Source organism: Microplitis mediator, chromosome 10, assembly GCF_029852145.1.
Source record: "Microplitis mediator isolate UGA2020A chromosome 10, iyMicMedi2.1, whole genome shotgun sequence".
NCBI classification, from domain to species: domain Eukaryota; kingdom Metazoa; phylum Arthropoda; class Insecta; order Hymenoptera; family Braconidae; genus Microplitis; species Microplitis mediator.
Genome location: NC_079978.1, coordinates 20,201,559 through 20,222,119, shown reverse-complemented (window position 1 = coordinate 20,222,119; position 20,561 = coordinate 20,201,559). Strand labels below are relative to the sequence as shown.

Here is a 20,561-nt window from a genome sequence, read left to right as displayed (position 1 = left end):
TTGTGTTATTTTTAACACAAATCATAGGTGTTAAATTTTAGTACACAATGTCAGTGTTATTTTTTAATACAAACTATTTGTGTTAAATTTAATCACTAAATTCGGGTAATACGAGAAGTGAATTTAACACTTTTTAAATGTCAGTGGCGACACAAAAAAATGTTAACTTTTCATTTTATTTTCGTACAATGGATATTCATTAAATATAATTTATATATTAGTTTGAGGGTCTCAATAGTGACGACAATTATTATTTAACATTCAACTATTTTTTGATAGCAAACAATGTTTTTATTAGAGTCAAGATTTTAAAAAATCACGTAATATTTCATAGCAGTTGTAAATAGTAAATCAATTAATTTCTTTTAACAAAACAAAAACACATTTTTGTTTAGCGAAAAAATAATTTTAACATCATATGAAATAATTCGAAATTGCAACTAAATCTTTTTTATTCGTATGATAAAAATTTCAGCTTTTCGTAAATGGTAAATTTAATATATTAATATTTAAAATTTTTAAGTTAAATAGACATTTATTAAATATCAATTTCACTTTCATTTTTCTAATAATTCTTCCGCGACTATCGATTGACTTTTCAACATAAATTTTGTGTTAATTTTAAATTAACACTCAATAAATGTTTATAATTTTAATTTCTGTACTATTAACACTTTTAAAGTAACACTTTGAATAGTAGATCGATTTAAAATTTTTAAGTAACACAGTGAAATGTGTTGATTTAACACAGGCCGTTTTTAACACATACACAATATTTTTTACTGAGTAATTACAGCGATGAATATGACGGGATTCGGTCAAAACAAGGAATCAAAGAAACTATAAATTGAAGAAATATTTTACAAATGAAATTTTACAGTAATATGATGTTTAAATATAGCATTATAATTTTAGATCATAAGCTCACAGCGAATTCTTATTATCTAATTTCTGTACAATCGTATAATTAACAAAATTCTCGTGACTTATAGCGCTACATAAAATTCTTTATACCAATAGTATTTATAATAATACTCTTGTTTTCAATGCACTGCATTTAAAAATATAATTTTTTCTAATGATAAAAATTGACTTACACATTATTTCAGCTATTTTTATTAATTCCTTCGCGATATTTCTCACGCTTTTATTGATAGAATGTTTTCTTGTATTACTGTGGAATTATTGTTCACCGTGAAATATTTAATAATTCACAAATGTCCCTGATTAAAAACTCCGATTGAATCCAATTGGTTCCGATTGAAATCCGATAGACTTTCAATCATAATTCATTGGTTTCAATCGAAGTTTTTAATCAGGGGTAAGATTTTATTTTTATAATCAGATTTCTGATTCGTACTCAACAAAACGAAAATTAAATAAATAAAAAAACTAAACAACTTTTTCAAATCAAAGATCTAAAAATGTCTACTTTAACGAAAACTTAAGTTAATTATGTTATAATGAAAATAAAACACACTTTTAATAAAAGAAAAGTTTAAATGTGATATATGTTTTTAAGTTGGCAGCACACCAACATTTGGAGTGGTTGTGTTGGAATTGATAGTTAGTTCCGTGGAAATACTTTTTAAAAATTTGGTAGGACTTGGAGACGAAATAGTCATGGGTTCTGTGTTGTCGCCAGTTATTTTCGCCGATTTACCGCTGGTTTTATGATCAACATTATGCCTTGCAGATTGATAATGAGTAGAGCCGTTACTTCCTGAGCAACTGCAACTGCCACTGCTATCACTGTCGCTTTCGCTGTCGACACTCGAAATGGAACTTTGTCTCCGCTTTCCTCTTAGCGTTTCTATGTCTCTTCTTAACTGATCGTTCTGTTGTATCAAGTCGTCTATTCTTTGCTGGCATATTTTTAGTTTCTTCGCCATTTCAAATTCAGATGAATCTGATGCTAAGGTAGCATTGATTTTATTATCCAGTTCTTTTTCCTCAGTTTGCTGGAAATTTCTACTTCGTAATCGCTTGGTAAGAATATCGACCTTTGCTTCAAGTTGGATATACTCTTGAATTAGTTCAGATTTTGACAACGCACTCAGTCTTTCTGCATGTAGATCCTCATATGCGCTTGAAAATTCTTTTGTTAGAAACTCTTCTTCATCTTCCGGAGATGAGTAAAAATAATCTTCGTCTGAATCAATGCTGAAACTGGAATCTCTTGTTCTTGATACTAAGGGCTTTTGAATAATTTTTGGAACTTCGGTGTTGGTACCTGCCAATTTTTGTTCCAAGTTTGGTAGATCGCTATGGTCTTCCATCAGAAATTGCGTAGTATTGTAAGGAGCTGGTGGCTGAGTACGTTTTTTTATAACTCGACTGGAATTGGACCGAACTCGTAACTTGTGAGTGTAAGATTCTTGTTTTCTGTAAGGCTTAACTTTTCGATGTTTCGGTTTACCGCGACGAGTTTTTCGTTTTTTAGCCAAAGTATCTGTACCGTCGTCCAAATGACTCAATTCGTGATCTCCGCTTCCACTTCCGCTTTCGAATTTTTGAGAATCCATGTTTGAAGATTTGGTTGGCTATAAATTAAAATAATTATTGAATATTAACGTAATTTACAGCTTCAATGCAGATAATATGATACAATTTTAGTATTTACTATCGAAAAAATCCGTCATCTAAAAAATTCTACAGAAATTCTATAGGAAATCAAGATTCGCTAGTGAGATTTCTAAGTGCACCCGCGCCTTTCCCAAGTAACATATTCTTGAGCAAGATTCTGGTGCCAGTGTCTTTCTCTACGTATGGGTCTTGCGCAAGATTATGTAGCAAGAAATCGTCATCAAGACTTGTGCATGACTTGCTCAAGACATTGTACACAAGAATATTGAAGATGTCTTATATACGGTGCAGTTGAAAAGTTTATGGCGCATTTCCTGCACCAGTAACTTACGGCAGGTACTTACGCATGGCTTGCTCAAGATCTGCTCAAGGCCCAAGTTCCATTTTGAGCCTTGAGCAGATCTTGAGCAAGCCATGCGTAACTATGTTCAACTATACACGGAAAGAAAATTATAGGAAGTTTTGCTATGCATTATGGGAATGGTTCCCATAATAGTATGGGAATAGTACCTATACTATTATGGGGATGGTTCCCATATATTATGGGAACCATCCCCATAATAGTATGAGAATAGTTCTCATACTATTATGGGAATGGTTCCCATAATGATATGGGAATGGTTCCCATACCATTATGGGAACCATTCCCACAATATTATGGGAATGATTCCCATAATGGTATGGGAATCATTCCCATACTATTATGGGAATGGTTCCCATATTGGTATAGGAACTATTCCTATAATATTATGGGAACTATTCCCATAATGTTATGGGAACCATCCCTATAATATCATAAATTTTTTTTTTTTGCACAATAGTGTAGAAATTTCCCAAAATTTGAATTTTCTTGAATGTTTTGTGCTGACAAAAAATTCTTGTTAAAAATTTTAATGTTTTTTTGCCAAATACGATTTTTTTTTCAATGTTTGAATTTTTGTTTTTATGTTTAATAATATTTCGGTGTATTGTAAAAGTGATTATCACACTTTTCTTCAAATTAATGTTTTCATGATAGTATGGGAACCATTCCCACAATATTATGGGAATGATTCCCATATCATTATGGGAACCATTCCCATAATGGTATGGGAATCATTCCCATACTATTATGGGAATGGTTCCCATATTGGTATAGGAACTATTCCTATAATATTATGGGAACTATTCCCATAATGTTATGGGAACCATCCCTATAATATCATAAATTTTTTGTTTGCACAATAGTGTAGAAATTTCCCAAAATTTGAATTTTCTTGAATGTTTTGTGCTGAAAAAAAATTCTTGTTAAAAATTTTAATGTTTTTTTGCCAAATACGATTTTTTTTTCAATGTTTGAATTTTTGTTTTTATGTTTAATAATATTTCGGTGTATTGTAAAAGTGATTATCACACTTTTCTTCAAATTAATTTTTTCATGATAGTATGGGAACCATTCCCATAATATTATAGGAATGGTTCCTATAATAGTATGGGAACTATTCCCATAATATTATGGGAATGATTCCCATAATGGTATACGAACCATTCCCATAATATTATGGGAATAGTTCCCATACTATTATAGGAACCATTCCCATAATATTATGGGAATGGTTCCTATAATATTATAGAAAGTATTCCTATAAATTATAGGAACCATTCCTATAATTATAGGAACCATTCCTATAGTGTTATGGGTATCATTCCCATAATTATAGGAACTATTCCTATAATTATGGGAAACATTCCTATAATTATAGGAACCGCTCCCATAATTTATGGTCGTAATTCCTATGATGGTATAGGAAAAAATTTCACAAAATTATGGGAACCGCTGCCATAATTTTCTCTCCGTGTAGTCTTCCTCGAGAATAGAGTTATAATCTAGCAGGAATTTCTTGTGTAAGGCTTGCACTAGACTTGCTATTGAAATCTGGCCACAAGTATCTGCAGCAAGACACATAGGTAGGAAGACACTAACGTCTATCGAACTTGAAACCAGGCTTGCTCAAGCCTTGAACAAAATTGTTGTATGGGTTACTATCGAAAAAATTCGTCGTTTAAGAAAATTTATAGAAAATCAAAACTCGCTATTGACCCCTGTTTAGAAAATCTTATAGAATCCAATAGTTTCTCATATATTCCGATAGAGATTTTATAAGAATGAATGAGTTCTATGAGAAGTGCTATAGTTAAGTATAGGGCCTTATACATACAGCTATAAGAATCTATCGGATTTTTAAAGCAGAGGCATTTCTAAGTACACCCCAGCCTTTACTATTGGAAAAATTCCATAGAAAATTTCCAAAAAATCAGGACTTGTCACCATCTATAACATCTATTTTCCGAGGAAGTTCGTCTTATGCATTCTTCCCGAAGCTTAAACAATCTCTGTAATAACAATTGAGTAATGAATCAATAGAAATTTAAAATTCTACAGTTTGTTCCCTAAATAAAAAATCTCCCTAAACTTCCCGTTTTAATTAAAAACAAAATGTATTTGTGTTTAATTGGTAGTCGGTTTGTTTTGCTGCTTAGGTGTAAATTCGGGTAAAAAATTTAAGAAAAAAGATCATGCATTAAAAAACCCATATAATTTCTGCTTTATTGTAATACTATTTCCATAAATACCCGTCTAGTAAAAACCCGATACCCCTTAGCTTTGACTCCCACTACGAGGTACGCAATCTCCCACCGGATGCTACACGATCATGTATATAATACATGTATATATCATTCATGTTAATTATTCCCTGTCAACTTTTTTTGTATGTAATTAATAAAATAATCATTTTAAAAAATATCCTCGCAAAAAACGTAATGCGTTTAGATGACATGGGTCAGTAAGAATGAAATAATTACGACAATGAAAGGAGCAAACATCAGACCATTTTGTAATTTTTAAATATTTAACAAATAAAAAAATACTAAAATTAGCCGACGTCTAATTTCTTTTTTTTTATTCATTTTAAAACGATAAATTAAAAAAAAAACAATTTTCAAAAAATTGCACCCATAGTTTTTTTAATTTCCTACATGTGCAATTTTTTTTTTTTTTTTAAATTGTAGAAAAAAACCCAAATAATTGTCTGCTAACTTCCGGATCATAAGTAAACTAAAATTTTTAGAACATGCGCAGAAAAAAGATTTCAAATTTCTGTGCAATTTTTCAAATTTTATCTATAAGTATTTAAATTATTTATTTAAAAGAAATAAATTTTTTAATGTCCGCTACTTTTAGTATCATAAAAAAAAATTTATTGGTTTATCCTGGAGATTACGCGTTGTCGCGCATGCGCACATGAAATTTCTTTTCCGTCATCGACTAAAGCGGGCACTTATTGGAATTGTGCTTACATACGAAATACTTACATTTTTTTCGTGGCAAACGTTTTCGAGCCTGTCACTGAGGTTTATTTCCTCGTCGGCAGACAGCGCGGCACTCGTTTCCTCCATTACTACGGCAGGCGTCGAATCTGTTTATTGTTTTAAATCTAATTCTTTTTTATTATTGTTTAACCCACTTTTTTTAAACTTTTAAAATAATTACATTTATAGGACACTAAGAGTTACTTTATCATTATAAATAACAGATATTTTAAATGTTATATATAACAATAGAACCTGAGGCAATATTTTATGAGAACCATTCATAAACGGTGTACTAGCACTATAAACAGCGACTGAATCGCCATACTTGAGCGACCCGTGACTTCGTCCGATATTAGCAGCACTTAAGTTCCATGGTTTTCGTAGTGGGGATGAAGCAACTAATCGTGGCGGGATAATATAAGTAGTTTCTCTCTTTTCTACCTGAATGACGACCAATTTTTCATGTTTTTTTATTTTATTTGTTCTATCGTCGCAATATCTGATGAAGTAGTGGTTAAAGTTATCGTGTAGAATCTCGTAATTTATTTGAATTCAAATTTTACAAAACTCTGTTGTTATAAAATTTATTTGAATCAATAGGACAGATATATTTTAAAAATACTATTAGGGCCAGTTTTTCAAACCAGGTTTAATTTTAATCGGGGTTTAATTATCATTGCTGGTAAATCTATATATTATTAATATATAGATATTAGGGTGTTTAAAAAAAAAAAAAAACAATTTTTTTTTTTTTGATGGTATCCAAAAATTGAAAGTATAACTAAAAATAAAAATTTTGGTAGCATTCCGAGCTCTTAATAATGATATTAAGCTTTGCCTCAATTCATTTTTATATTTTCCATTTAAATAACTCGGGAAAAAAAATTTTTTTTTTTTAGAATTTTCCAACTCATAAACCAATCTACGGATTTTTATGCACAACAAATGTTTTTGTAGGAAATTGAACGCTCTACAAAAAAAGTCTTATCATTTTTTGATAAATTCTACTGTTCAAAAGTTATTTAAATTTCAAGTCAAATTTATAGTAAATTTTGAGATTTTTTTACTTTTCCGGCGAAACTATCAGTCTTATCAAAAAATATTATAGAAACTTTTTTGTAGATAATTTTATTCCTTACAAATTATTACGAATAAAATTTTTCGAAATTCTGCGTTGTTTTCAAGTTATTTCCATTTCAATGTCAAGCTCTTAAAAAAATAGATTTCTGATTAATTTTAAGAGCTTGACATTGAAATGAAAATTAATTGAAAACAATGCGGAATTTCGAAAAATTTTATTCGTAATAATTTATTAGGAATAAAATTACCTACAAAAAAGTTCCAATGACATTTTGTAATAAGACTGATAGTTTCGCCGGAAAACTGAAAAGATCTCAAAATTTACTATAAATTTGACTTGAAACTTAAATAACTTTTGAACAGTGGGATTTATCAAAAAATGATAAGAGACTTTTTTTGTAGAGCGTTCAATTTCCTACAAAAACATTTGTTGTGCATAAAAATCCGTTGATTGGTTTATGAGCTGGAAAATTCTAAAAAAAAAAAAAATTTTTCCCGTGTTATTTAAATGGAAAATAGAAAAAAAAATGGATTGAGGCAAACCTTAATATTATTATTAAGAGCTCGTATTGGCACCAAAATTTTTATTTTCAGGTACACTTTCAATTTTTGAATACCAAAGAAAAATTTGTTTTTTTCTGAAACACCCTGATAGATATACTAGCAATATTAATTAAAACCCGGATAAAAATAAACTTGGTTTGAAAAACTGGCCCTTAGACATTGAAAAAAAAAATTAATGATCTGGTCGCTCAAATATAAATATTTATAAAAGTGGTTGAGTTCATAACATTTTGCTTTTTCGAAAAAAATATTTTTGTCACTTGTACACTTTTAGTTATGAATTTTTTAAAATTAAATCTAATGGAGGAAACGTTTATTTACTTCCCCTATTAAAGGAAACGATTTAAAACGATTAGAAAAAAAACTTTTTAATACTTAGAATACTTTCGAATCGCCCTTCATTAGTCTATTTCCCCTACTACGAAGCTGTGTGGCGAAAAATTGCCAATGTCAAATAAAAAATTGAATATAATAGAGAAAAATCTGGCGAATCTTCTGGTACAAAAACCTAGCAAAAATAATTGTAATTTTTTTTGTTATTAACGAAAACGTTTTGCAAGTAAAGCCTCAGTCGACTTTAACGGAATACTGGATAAATATTTTTCTCATGCAGTTAATTAAATGTACAAAATAAAATAATTCAATCTTTTCTGAATCGTTTGGTCGCAAAGTTTATACGAAAATGTTAATTATTAATTATGGGCATATTTAAATCATTTACGACATAATTTTAAGTAATGATCGAACACAATTTTTTATAAAAAAGAAATAGATAGGAATCCACATCGGAAGTATGGATTTATGTAAGAATCCATAGGAATTAATATTGGAGTGTATGGATTTATATGAAAATCCATGTAGGAAACCATATGGGAAATCCTCATAGAACCTGTGGGCAGAATATTTTTTCACAAAAAATTTATCAATTGATGCACTTTATATTGGTATTTATAATAAATTTTTGACTTATTAATTGACTCAAGAACTATCCCTAGTGGAAATTTTTCGGAATTTTCTCTGAAAAACTCAATTCTAAAGTTCTAAAGACTTTTTCAAAGTTCTAAACTTTTTCAGAGTTTTTCAGAGAAAAGTCCGAAAAGTTTCCTCCAGGGATTTCATCTTTATAGAAATTACAAATAATTTTAATAATAAATTAAATTAGGAATCATATAAAGGTATTGTACTCCAGGAAAGTTTATGAAAACACATACGCTTTGATGGTATTTGTATCAACGCCATGACACTTTTTGTTAATTTTCCTAATTCCTAATTCATACAAGATTCCCATATGGATTTTGAAATGGTGCAGATTTCCATGAAAAATTATCGTCGAAATCTACACGGGAATATGGACTAGGATTCCCTTATGGATTCGGTATGGTATGGATTCCCATAGAAGCCCATGTGGGAATTTATATCAGGATCTATACTGGATTCCTATAGCAAACGCCATGGGGAACCACCTAGAAATCTAGGCTGGATTCCCATATGGGTTTTTTTCATAGGGTAATAGGTTTGAATTAATTTTAATGAAAAAAAGTCATCCGTAGAAGCTTTGCTAGCCATATAATGATGCCAATGTCTGACCAACGAACGGTAACAAACAATTGGCCGATAATTGGCTTACATGTCCGAGCCATTGTTGGTGAATATCAGTCGCCCATGACTGATTTTGGATGTATGTTAGGGGCTGGCCTGCAGGGTCAAACGGTTTACAGATTTTTTTTACAAATGTTACATGAATAACTTCTAGATATGTAAAAAAAAAGGAGCAAATCGAATCGTCTCAAGTAGAAGTCGTAAACAAGTCATTTTTTCCCAGCCGACTGAACCACTATTTATTTGCGTACATAAATTTAATTAATAAATTTGTTATTACATTAAAAAATTGTATATATTATCAAATATTTTTATTTATGAAATTAGTAGTTCTATACAATTATTTGTTTGCTAATTATACATTTTTTTCATTACAAATATTAAAATTTGTTTACGTTACTAAGAGTTCTATATTCAATTTGTAGAGCTTGAGTTTACCCACTTAATTTTTCTGATCTATTAAAGTAGAAGTACCATTTGCGGCCACTGCTCCATTTTTGGACACTTAATACTTTGTTTCAATTAATGAATTAGGATAAAAAAAAACAATCATTGCAACAGTATGATAAAAGTATCATCGAACACCTTTAGAAAATTAATGATGTCATTGCGTACTTTACAAATTATTTTATTCAAATTTTTCAAATGTCCAAAACTGGCCTTAAAGCGGCCAAAAACGGCAGCACTACCCTATTTAATAATCAACTCAATAACTTGATTAAATAATTCTAAATAAATAAATTTACGTCAGATTTACAAGATATTTACGACATAAAATATATGATGATTGATTAATTTAACAACAATATGCAGGCATATGAATATAGTAGCAATGTCCGTTGCTCAAATTTTCTATAATACTTTTATAAGTATATTTATCTTTTGAAATGTATGTTCTAAAAAGTTTTAAGGCACGCTTCGTACTTCTTATATCAATCAATTACATTATTCTGCGATGCATTTGGACTCTGGATTTTCATTAGCTAAGTTTATTACTCAGTTTTAATAGCACTGGCGGATTTGAATTACAGGAAATTACGATAATTACCATAATTTACGCAATTCGGAAAATTACGGTAAATTTCGGTATTTTACGACAGTAGTAGAGCAATTAACGGTAAATTTGCAACAATCTGGCGGTAATTTACGGCAAAAATGCGATATTTTACTGTAAGATTATAGTCTTTCATCGTAATCGTGCAGATTTCTGGCAACATTACGATATTTTACCGTAAAGTGAAGTATTGAATCATTTTTACGGTAAAGTTGCAAAAATTACAGTACAGTGCAGTAAATTACGATACACTACCGCAATTTGTAGTAAATTACCACAATTTGCCATACATTAATGTAAGTTGCCGCAAATTAGTGCACAATGCAGTTAATTTGCCATATTGATACGGTAATTTACGACCTACACCGCAATTTACAGTTAATTACCACAATTTTCCGTACATTACTCTAAGTTGCCGTAAACTATCGTAAAATGCGACAAATTTGCCCGATTAATTCGGCAGTTGTCGATAAATTAGCGCCATTAACAGTAAATTAGCACAATTTTCCGTAAATTAATGTAAGTTGCCGTAACTTACCGTAAGACCCGGTAAATTTGCCAGATTAACTCGGTAATTTACGACCATTTACAGCAATTTAGTGTAAATTACCACAATTTGCTGTACATTGGTGCAAGTTGCCGTAAAATTCGGCAAATTTGCCATAGTAATCCGGTAATTTACAAGCAATGTCGTAATTTACGACAAACTGCAGCAATTTAGAGTAAATTACCACAATTTTCCATAAATTAATGAAAGTTGCCGCAACGTATCGTAAAATCTGGCAAATTTGCCATTTAAACACACGGTAATTTACGAGCAATGCTGCAATTTACGGTAAATTACAGCAATTTAGAATAAATTACTATAATTTACCGTATATTATAGTAAGCCAGTTGCCGTAATTTACCGTAAATTCCGACAAAATTTGTAATACCAACGCGGAAATTTACGACCAATACCGCAATTTACGATAAATTACCGCAATTTGCCGCAAATTACTGTGAAATCCGGTAACTTTACCACATTGATACGGTAATTTACGGTAAAAATCGTAATGTAGCGTAATTCGGATCCGCTAGAGAGGGTATAAAACGACACTGATAGTCTACAATTTTCAATAGTAATAATAAAATAATAATTATAATAATGACCCAAGTTCTATAAATATAATCATGTTATACAGTGTATCATCTTATCTGTACATAGACCTTCAACTTCCATAGTTCCTTCACAATGAATAACTGTTATATAATATTGTTTGTTCATCATGATAGAAATCATATTAATATTTATTAAAGTAACAACAAGAGTTGGTTTAAAATGATATAAAGAGATAAAAAAGTATAATACGTCTAAAATTTATCAACTACAATAGTAGTTATGAGGACGCATATTTGCAGGCGAAGTGAATATCATTTATATACTGTAAAACTCACACTGTAAATAAATATGACTTTTGTTATTTAATTTTGACGCCATAGTCCGTGCCGATGCAAGTCTATATCGAGCAAACATTTAGCGATTAGATAAATTAAATCGAGTAACTAAAAAATTGAGTCTATTATAATATAAAGTAAGAGTTTTACATTAGATTTTACATCACTCATTGCACTTAGCCTCCAATAGTTCCTTAACTTTCTTTTGCAAACAACATTTCTTCTGCAATTTTAATACTTTACAAATCTTTAAGAGCCTAAATCTTGATGCGGTCAGTTTATACATTATATTTACAAACATGTTTTCAGGCTCCTTTACTTTAGCGTAGATAGAAAATTTTTTATTACGCACGCACACACACACACACGCACACGCATATATATACGAAATTTTATTTCCTTCATTTGTTCTTTTGGTTCAAAGTGTTTTTTGATAGCAAAAAATTTATGAAAAATCGTTGATCATTTGAAATTGAAAATTCGGTTTGTTGCTCTGAGTACATTTATTTACGATGCAAACATGGAGAAATTATTGTTGTTCAAAGTGCTAAGGTGTCATTTTTTTTTAAGGTGTATATTATTAGGCCTCGGGTAATCCCATATCCGGCCACAGTCAAATTCAATTTTCAAATCAATTTAAATTCATTTTGTAAACCAGTCAAATTCTAAAGTCGATGGGATGAATTCCAGGGCCGAAAGGCTTCACACTTTTTGTGTAAAAAATCGTTTCGCAATCGCTAGGATTCGAACCCACGCCTGGCCAGTGATCAAGCGAGAGCCTATGGTGTCATAGTAAAGCCGGATTATGTCAGCCACCTTGGAAATTCAAACAAAAACAAATACATGCAACAATTACTGACTACTGTAAAATTTACAATGACCATAATAATTTTTGCAATTTTTTTCCAATTTCCGTCAGGTGGCCTACGTGGCCCGGCTTTACTATTATATCATAGCATTTCAAACGACAATAATTTCACTGTTTAATCTATAAACGGTAGAAAACTGTCCGTAAAATTTTCGAGTCAGTTCCCGGATTAAAAGCTCCGATCGAAACTCATTCGGATTTCTATCAAATTCAATCGGAAAAAACATTTAATCAGAATTGCTTGAGAGCAGTCCAAGTTTTTAAACCAGATTCAATCGGAAAATAATTTTTTTTTCGGCTTACGTGCTCTTATACATATGACGTATATAACATAAGATTTGAATTCATTTTATTAATTCCTAAAAAACGAAATTAGTTTGTAAGAATTGAATGCATGGGCGTCAGTAAAAGTAACTATTCGTAATCAGCATAAGGTAAAAGACCTAGTACCTAATTAGGGATATAGTATCTATATTTAGTAAATATTAGATATACAAATACATGAATGATCGGGTACTAGTTCCCTGTTCGGGTACTGGGTCTTATCGAGCCTTAAATGTCCCACCGACGCGAAAATTTTACGGACAATTCCCTACTGCCTATAGACTGATAACTTTGCAGGTAGAGAAAAACGATCCTAATTTTTCTTTAAAATACTAAAAAAAAAAACTATCTTGAAATACTTTCTGTGTAAAGGAATCGCAGTATCTGTTATCAAATTTTTTAATTTAATAGTAGATAAGTTTAATTATTTAATTTTTTGAAATTCGCAGAATATTTTTTGAATTTCATTACGAGTCTAAAATAATTACAATTAAAAAATCATTCAACTCTCATACTTTATTCTAATAATCTACTTAGTAAATGGTTAGATTTATGGTAAATTTAAAAAAATGTTTTCTGAATAAAGTGAAAGATTTGATTATAATAAATAACTAAAATCAATTTTCCTAACTTATATTTTGAACGCGTAACTTTTAAAATATTAAATTTTTCAGTAGTTATGAGTTAATCATTTTAAAATAATATTCTACAATGTTATTTTATTTCTATTAATTTAAACAGAATATCAAATGAAATTTATATTTACATTATTTTTTAAAATCTCCTCTTTACATTAAGATTTTGTGTGCGAACTCTATAATGAAAATTAGTGCGGTTATTGGAAGGGTTAAAAGTCAAAAACTTTTTTAAACTACGAATAGAAGAAAAGTAAAAAATAATTATATATATATGAATATATATATGACAATTAAAAATATTACAGTCGTATTATTGTTCTTCCGGCAGTGAATACACATCTAAGTTTGCTCGTCACTAAGGCACCGATTTTATGGGATCCTGAGATTTAACCTGCATGCTTTGATAAATTTAAGGGCATATCTAAGAATAAAAATAAAAATAAAGGATAAAAATATCACATATTAAAAAAATTGTACACAGTAAAAAATATTGTGTTAAAAACGGTCCGTGTTTAATTTTTTGTGTTGAATCAACACATTTCTTTGCTACTTAAAAATTTTAAATCGATCTACTTTTTAACACTTTCAAAATGTTGCCTAGTACAGAAATTGAAATTATAAACATTTATTGAGTGTTAATTTAAAATTAACACAAAATTTATGTTGAAAAGTCAATCGATAGTCGCGAAAAATTATTAGAAAAATGAAAGTGAAATTGATATTTAATAAATGTCTATTTAATAATACTTAAAAATTTTAAGTATTAATATATGAAATTTACCATTTACGAAAAGCTGAAATTTTTATCATACGAATAAAAAAGATTTAGTTGCAATTTCGAATTATTTCATATGATGTTAAAATTATTTTTTCGCTAAACAAAAATGTGTTTTTGTTTTTTTAAAAGAAATTAATTGATTTACTATTTACAACTGCTATGAAATATTACGTGATTTTTTAAAATCTTGACTCTAATAAAAACATTGTTTACTATCAAAAAATAGTTGAATGTTAAATAATAATTGTCGTCACTATTGAGACCCTCAAACTAATATATAAATTATATTTAATGAATATCCTTTGTACGAAAATAAAATGTAAAAGTTAACATTTTTTTGTGTCGCCACTGACATTTAAAAAGTGTTAAATTCACTTCTCGTATTACCCGAATTTAGTGATTAAATTTAACACAAATAGTTTGTATTAAAAAATAACACTAACATTGTGTACTCAAATTTAACACCTATGATTTGTGTTAAAAAATAACACAAAATTTTTGTGTTAATATTGAATACAAATAATCTGTGTTAAATAATAACACGAATGTTGTGTGTTAAAATTTAACACAAATTGTTTGTGTTAAAAAATAATAAAAAATTTGTGTGTTAATATTGAATACAAATAGTCTGTGTTAAATAATAACACGAATATTGTGCGTTCAAACTTAACACAAATAGTCTGTGTTAAATAATAACACAAACATTGTGTGTTCAAATTTAAGACACATAGTTTTTGTTTAAATTTAACACAAATATTGTGTGTCTGTATTTAACACAACAAGCCCGAGTTAAGAAATAACACAAATATTGTTTATTCAAATTTAACACAAACCGTCTGTGTTATATGACAACATAAACATTGTGTGCTTAAATTTAACACACGTATTTTTTGTTTAAATTTAACACAAATAGTCTGTGTTAAAAAATAACACTAACATTGTGTACTCAATTTTAACACCTATGATTTGTGTTAAATAATAACACAAACATTGTATGTTCAATACTAAGAAACATATATTTTTTTTAAATTTAACACAAATATTTTGTACCTGAATTTAACACAACAAGCCAGAGTTAAAAAATAACACAAATATTGTTTGTTAAATTTTAACATAAATAGTCTGTATTAAAGAATAACATGAAAATTGTATGTTCAAATTTAACACATGTAGTTTTTGTTTAAATTTAACACAAATATTATGTGCCTGAATTTAACACAACAAGCCAGAGTTAAAAAATAACACAAATATTGTTTGTTCAAATTTAACATAAATAGTCTGTGTTAAATAATAACATAAACATTGTGTGTTAAAATTTAACACATGTAGTTTTTGTTTAAATTTAATACAAATAGCCAGAGTTAAAAAAAACACAAATTCGTGGAGACCGTTTCTAACACACAGATTGTGTTGATTTTAATTCTTAACAGAATACTTTTTACTGTGTAGTCGGCACATAAATATGAAATAAGGTTTACCTACCTGACGGAGGTGTGAGAGTTTGTTCTCTATATTCTTTATAATGATGAACGGGAGGAGATGATGGGTGAATTGGTGGTGGTAAATAAGTTGGATGAATTCGAGGTGAATAATGCACGGGTGGGGGATAATGCATCCACAGTCCTGGTGCTCTGTATGTACCAGGGGGAAGCACTGGGACTCCATAAAATGGGTGATGAACTGACGTGTTTGCAGATCCAATAAAAGGATCACCTCTTGTTCGTGGATTAAAATTACTGGTCAAGTAATTAAAAGCGTGTCCATCGTCTAACTTGAGTAAATTTCGTAAAAAACCTGACTCAGGATTTGGCTTGTTTTCTCCTAAAATACTCGTTATGCTGTACGATGAGAGGTGTTTTGGTGAAGGTATAGTTGTACTCGTCGTCGTAGGAATTATCGTAGTCGATAAAGTTATTGGCTGAGGTGTCGCGCGCCTTTTAGAAGCCTGATCTTCTAATGTCACTCTTTCTAGCTCTCGCAGTATTCGCTTTCGTGGTGAAACGACATTAGGATCCAAACGAGACAACTTATCGATAATGAGACTTAAAGTTTTGCCAGTCGCAGCATTATTTTTTATTTTATGAGTGATCTTCTTATGAGTTGCACTCGGTTCTGCGATTAACTGCAACGGCGTTGGATCAAGGGGACGTCGATATTTGCGAACAAGCAAATTAGCTGGAGCAGATATTTGAGTACGAGGATCTCGCCTGTAGTAAAAATTAAACTCCATAGTGGTACAGCGTCGAGGACGAGCTTGCTTCCAACAATGGTCCCTCTGCCATGGACTCGATTGTATCGATGAATTATCATCTAGGTTTTAAAAATGTTCATAATTATCTGAGGAAAATTTAATCAAAAACGAGTGGCCACAAAAAAAAGATTCGAAATTCCCTGATATTTCCCGGGTTTCCATCAGAGTATCACATTTTTCCCTGATTCAAAAATTTTATTCATACCATTGATATTCAAACTTTTGATTGAATTTTCATTATCAATTAAATCTGATGATTAAATCATGCGAGAAACAAAAAAAAAGTCAATGAAATGAATTAATATGGCTTACTTTTGATTATTCGATGTCAAGATTAAAATAAATTAAAAATACACGAGTCACAAAAATTAAGGGATATTAAATAAATTAGAAATTTTAAAATGATTTTCTATAGGTTGTAACTCTAAGGAAAATAGTCGTACAAAAAAAGAAAATTTCTAATGTCTAGTTTTCAGATCTTGAAATTTTTTTATTATGCACAGTTCCGGTAATCAAAAAATCGATCATAACTATCGAAAAAAATTTATTGAATATAGATCATTAGTCCTCGCCGTCAAGAACTGGGATGGCTTAAAATTAAATATCGCCGACTATATTATGCAGTTTGCTATTTATATAAATTACTAGAGAATGGAAAACCGGAGTATTTGCGTGACTTGTTTGTTGAGGAAACAGACGTTCGACGTTCAAATCGATTAACTACAAGAAAACATACCTCCTTCAAGCTACCTTTTTACTACGAGCTACTTGGGAAAATCTTTTTTGGTGACTGTAATAAGATTTTGGAGAGAACTTCCACGTGAAATTGTAAATTCGAGCAGCTTGCAAGTCTTTAATTATTTATCGAATCTCGACAAATAAAATAAAGTCTAATGAAGAGTAAATATATGATAAAATCTCAAATACTGTATACTAAGTCAAAAATTGATTACCTAGTAACTGTGATAAGAATAAACTCAGTGCAATACATAAAATTGCTAGTTGAACTAAATAAAAGTGAAATTAAGTCCTTGTTTTTAAATAATTATTACCGAATGAATATCGATGTAACTGTAAACCAAATTTATCTAAAATATTTCTATTTTATATTGTTGTACCATGTACTCACAACTATATGTTTCTTATGTAATAAATATACGATCCCAAAGTTAGCAGACAATTAAAAATTTTCAGATTGTTTTTCGAACAAATCAATTACGAAAAAAAAAAAAAACTAGAAATATGCACATGTAGAAAATTTAAAAAACTACAAGTGCAATTTTTTCAAATTTTGATTTTTTTATAATTTACCGCCTAAAAAAAAAATCCAAAAATTATTTGACCTCGGCTAACTTTAGAAGCATAATAAATATACTTAATATGTAATGAAATTCGCCATTTGACCTGTGCCTTGGCAACAATCAAAAAAATTTTAAATTCTAAATTTTTACGAACAAAAATTTGGAAAATTTTGTTTCAATGGTTTTTTAGGATATCTCCGGATCCACGTATCATAAAAAATTCCAAGATCTGAAAACTAGACACTTGAAGCTACAATTTGCTTTTTTGGTTTTTGTTGTACGACGATATTCATCAGCGACTAATTAACTGTTGGTGTGGAACGTGGGACAGTGGGATATTTGTGATTTTGGTGTTGGGAGAACCTCAGGGTAAATAGACCTCAGGTTTATGTGAAAAATTCATACTTGCACTTAAATTGCACTGAGTCGCAATTAAATTTCCGGATACTGTTAAAAATTCCCTGACGTTTCCCGGTTTGTGGCCACTCTTAGTTTTATTTTTGTAACATACCGCTGAGAGACGTGATTTCTTGCTTGTTGGGTGGAGTGCTAGCTGGAGGCCAGAACGTCTTCTTAGGAACAGGAAACCACGTAGTTCTCTCTCCATCTCGTCGGTGTGACAGCTCCAAAATAAACTTTCCATCTTTGAAGAACTTAAGCCTACCGCCAGGAGTCGGAAGCAAATTACCTTCGCTTCGAGATTCACCATGGGAACTTGACTGGAGACTAGAACTTTTACCATTGGCCTTAGCAAGGGCAGGGTGCAGAACAGGAGGATCACGTGAGCACATTTCTGTTGTGCTCCTCACATAATTTAAGTGAGTGCGACATTTTGATGACTTCTCCCGCATAGTGATATCCCACCGGGATCCATCCTGCAATTTAACTCTTCATTACATCAAATATCCAAAAAAATTTACTAGTAAAATTTAATTAACACTCTGATTAAAAACTCTAATTAAATCTGATTGAAACTCAGCCGAATTTGTGTCAGATTCAATCAGAACTTTACGTCTAGAATTTTTCAATCAGATTCAATCGGAATTTTTAATCAGGAAGCGCACAAATTAAATTTAAAAAATACCTTTTTTTTTTTAAACCTTCTCTGTTTTTGTTACACGAACCAGTACATCATTTTTCCAAGTAATTCTTCAGTAAATATATTTTCCTATATATATTAATATATATGTTACTTAAAATATATAAAAATATATGTCGATTTTGTGAAATTGTTGTTCATTTTAAAATCCACTTTAGATGCTCAGTAAATCTATCAGACAAAATCTTAAAAATATTTAAAATTCAAAAGTAAAAACCCAAAGGTATTTTGAATATCCGTTGAAATTTCAAGTGCATCTGACATCGAGTACTTGATAATTAAAATTCACTAAAAAAACATGAGGATTTATATTTTTTTAAGTAAAACACCTACGCACTGGCACATTCCATAATGATCTACATTTCAACCCCGAAAGCGTTATATGACACAAATGGAAACGTCATCAGTACACTCACGAATTAAACCTCGGGTAAAAATGTGCTAATGCTCGCACATTTCCATCAAAGTCAACAATGTGTCAATTTGTTAGCTAACGGAATACTGCACACAAGAGATCACAATAAATTTATAAAAAATATCATTGGCTTCAGGACACTTCGGGATCTCCAATGTCTGCAGCTCGAAGGAGACCTCATGCCTTGGATCGCCTTTTCCTCATATAAATATATATAATTTATATCAACGCCGGTTTATTGTTTTCTGTCTGTCCACGGTTAAATTATCATCCGCTATTGTGGCCACCATTCCTTTTAAATCTGGAAGTTTTTTTACAACTTAATGTTGATAAGAAAAAAAAAAAAATAAAAAAAAAAAAAAAAAAAAACAACGCAAAAGAAACCTCAAAAAATTATCGCCTAAGAAGACCCTCTCTTGTCGACAATACTGAGACGGTTCATGGTTCGCACGTTCCTCCCATCGCTGCTGATGATTCTTTATTTCTTCTTTCTCATTTTTTACGTCATTATTCAAAGCTCTCTTTCTCTTCCCTTCTCTAGAGTGAAACTACTCAGGAACTAAGGAATAGTCTGAAGTTAATAAACGAATTCGGACTAGTTTGATAAGTCACTTCGGGTCTTGTACACCGAATATTTTTACGGATAATTTTCATGGGACCGAAGATACCCGAAGTGATTTTTCTCACCAAATTGATTTAATTACTCGGTGATCATCATCGAGGAAAAACGGATAATCGGGATTGCTCAGCAGAATTTACTTTCATTTTGACGTTAATTTCGGGTAAGTTGGGTTACAAGTTGCTGCGCAGGTTAGATTTCAATCTGACGACAAATGTGCGTCAACTTGTTCAGTTTTTTTTTAACAATAGGAGTGCAATTGTTTTGAAAATCGTTTGAACTTTTGCTGTCTAACTTGGTAGAGATTTCACACAAACTGGAATTATAGTTGACGTCAACTTGCAGTCAGATTGGATGGAGTAAAAAATATTTTCGTTCAGTCGAATCTCGTCAAGTCTGACATTTGACATCTACAATTTGTTTTGGCAAAAGTTTCCTTGAATTTTTCGTCAAATGTCCGTCAACTTTGGACTTTTCCGTTTTTGACGACAATTTATAAACAACTTGCTATACAATTTGACGTAAATTTACTACCTAGGAATGATGGGAGTCAAAATTGAGGGGAAGTTCAGATTAAATGGAATCAGACAGAAA

At 30.3% G+C, this 20,561-nt stretch overlaps 2 protein-coding genes across 4 annotated transcripts; both read right to left on the bottom strand.

Moving 5' to 3' along the window:
* Nucleotides 1-569: 569 nt before the first annotated feature.
* LOC130675601 (protein HEXIM1) lies at nt 570-6,282 on the bottom strand. The gene is made up of 2 exons (XM_057481378.1): nt 5,941-6,282; nt 570-2,543 (listed from the first exon to the last, which is right to left on the bottom strand). The coding sequence occupies exons 1-2, from the start codon at nt 6,022-6,024 to the stop codon at nt 1,518-1,520; spliced, it is 1,110 nt and encodes a 369-aa protein (XP_057337361.1). The 5' UTR covers nt 6,025-6,282; the 3' UTR covers nt 570-1,517.
* Nucleotides 6,283-9,406: 3,124 nt separating this feature from the next.
* On the bottom strand, nt 9,407-20,000 carry LOC130675693 (uncharacterized). Of its 3 annotated transcripts, none has more exons than XM_057481516.1 (5): nt 19,733-20,000; nt 18,919-19,649; nt 18,346-18,722; nt 15,761-16,592; nt 9,407-13,925 (listed from the first exon to the last, which is right to left on the bottom strand). In XM_057481516.1, exons 3-5 carry the CDS (start codon nt 18,683-18,685, stop codon nt 13,874-13,876), a joined length of 1,224 nt encoding a protein of 407 aa, XP_057337499.1. In that variant the 5' UTR covers nt 18,686-18,722; nt 18,919-19,649; nt 19,733-20,000; the 3' UTR covers nt 9,407-13,873. The 3 variants fall into 3 exon arrangements, with proteins under 3 accessions (XP_057337499.1, XP_057337497.1, XP_057337500.1); XM_057481514.1 differs by having other exon boundaries at nt 18,346-18,709; XM_057481517.1 differs by having other exon boundaries at nt 15,765-16,592; nt 18,346-18,709; nt 19,733-19,995.
* Nucleotides 20,001-20,561: the final 561 nt, after the last annotated feature.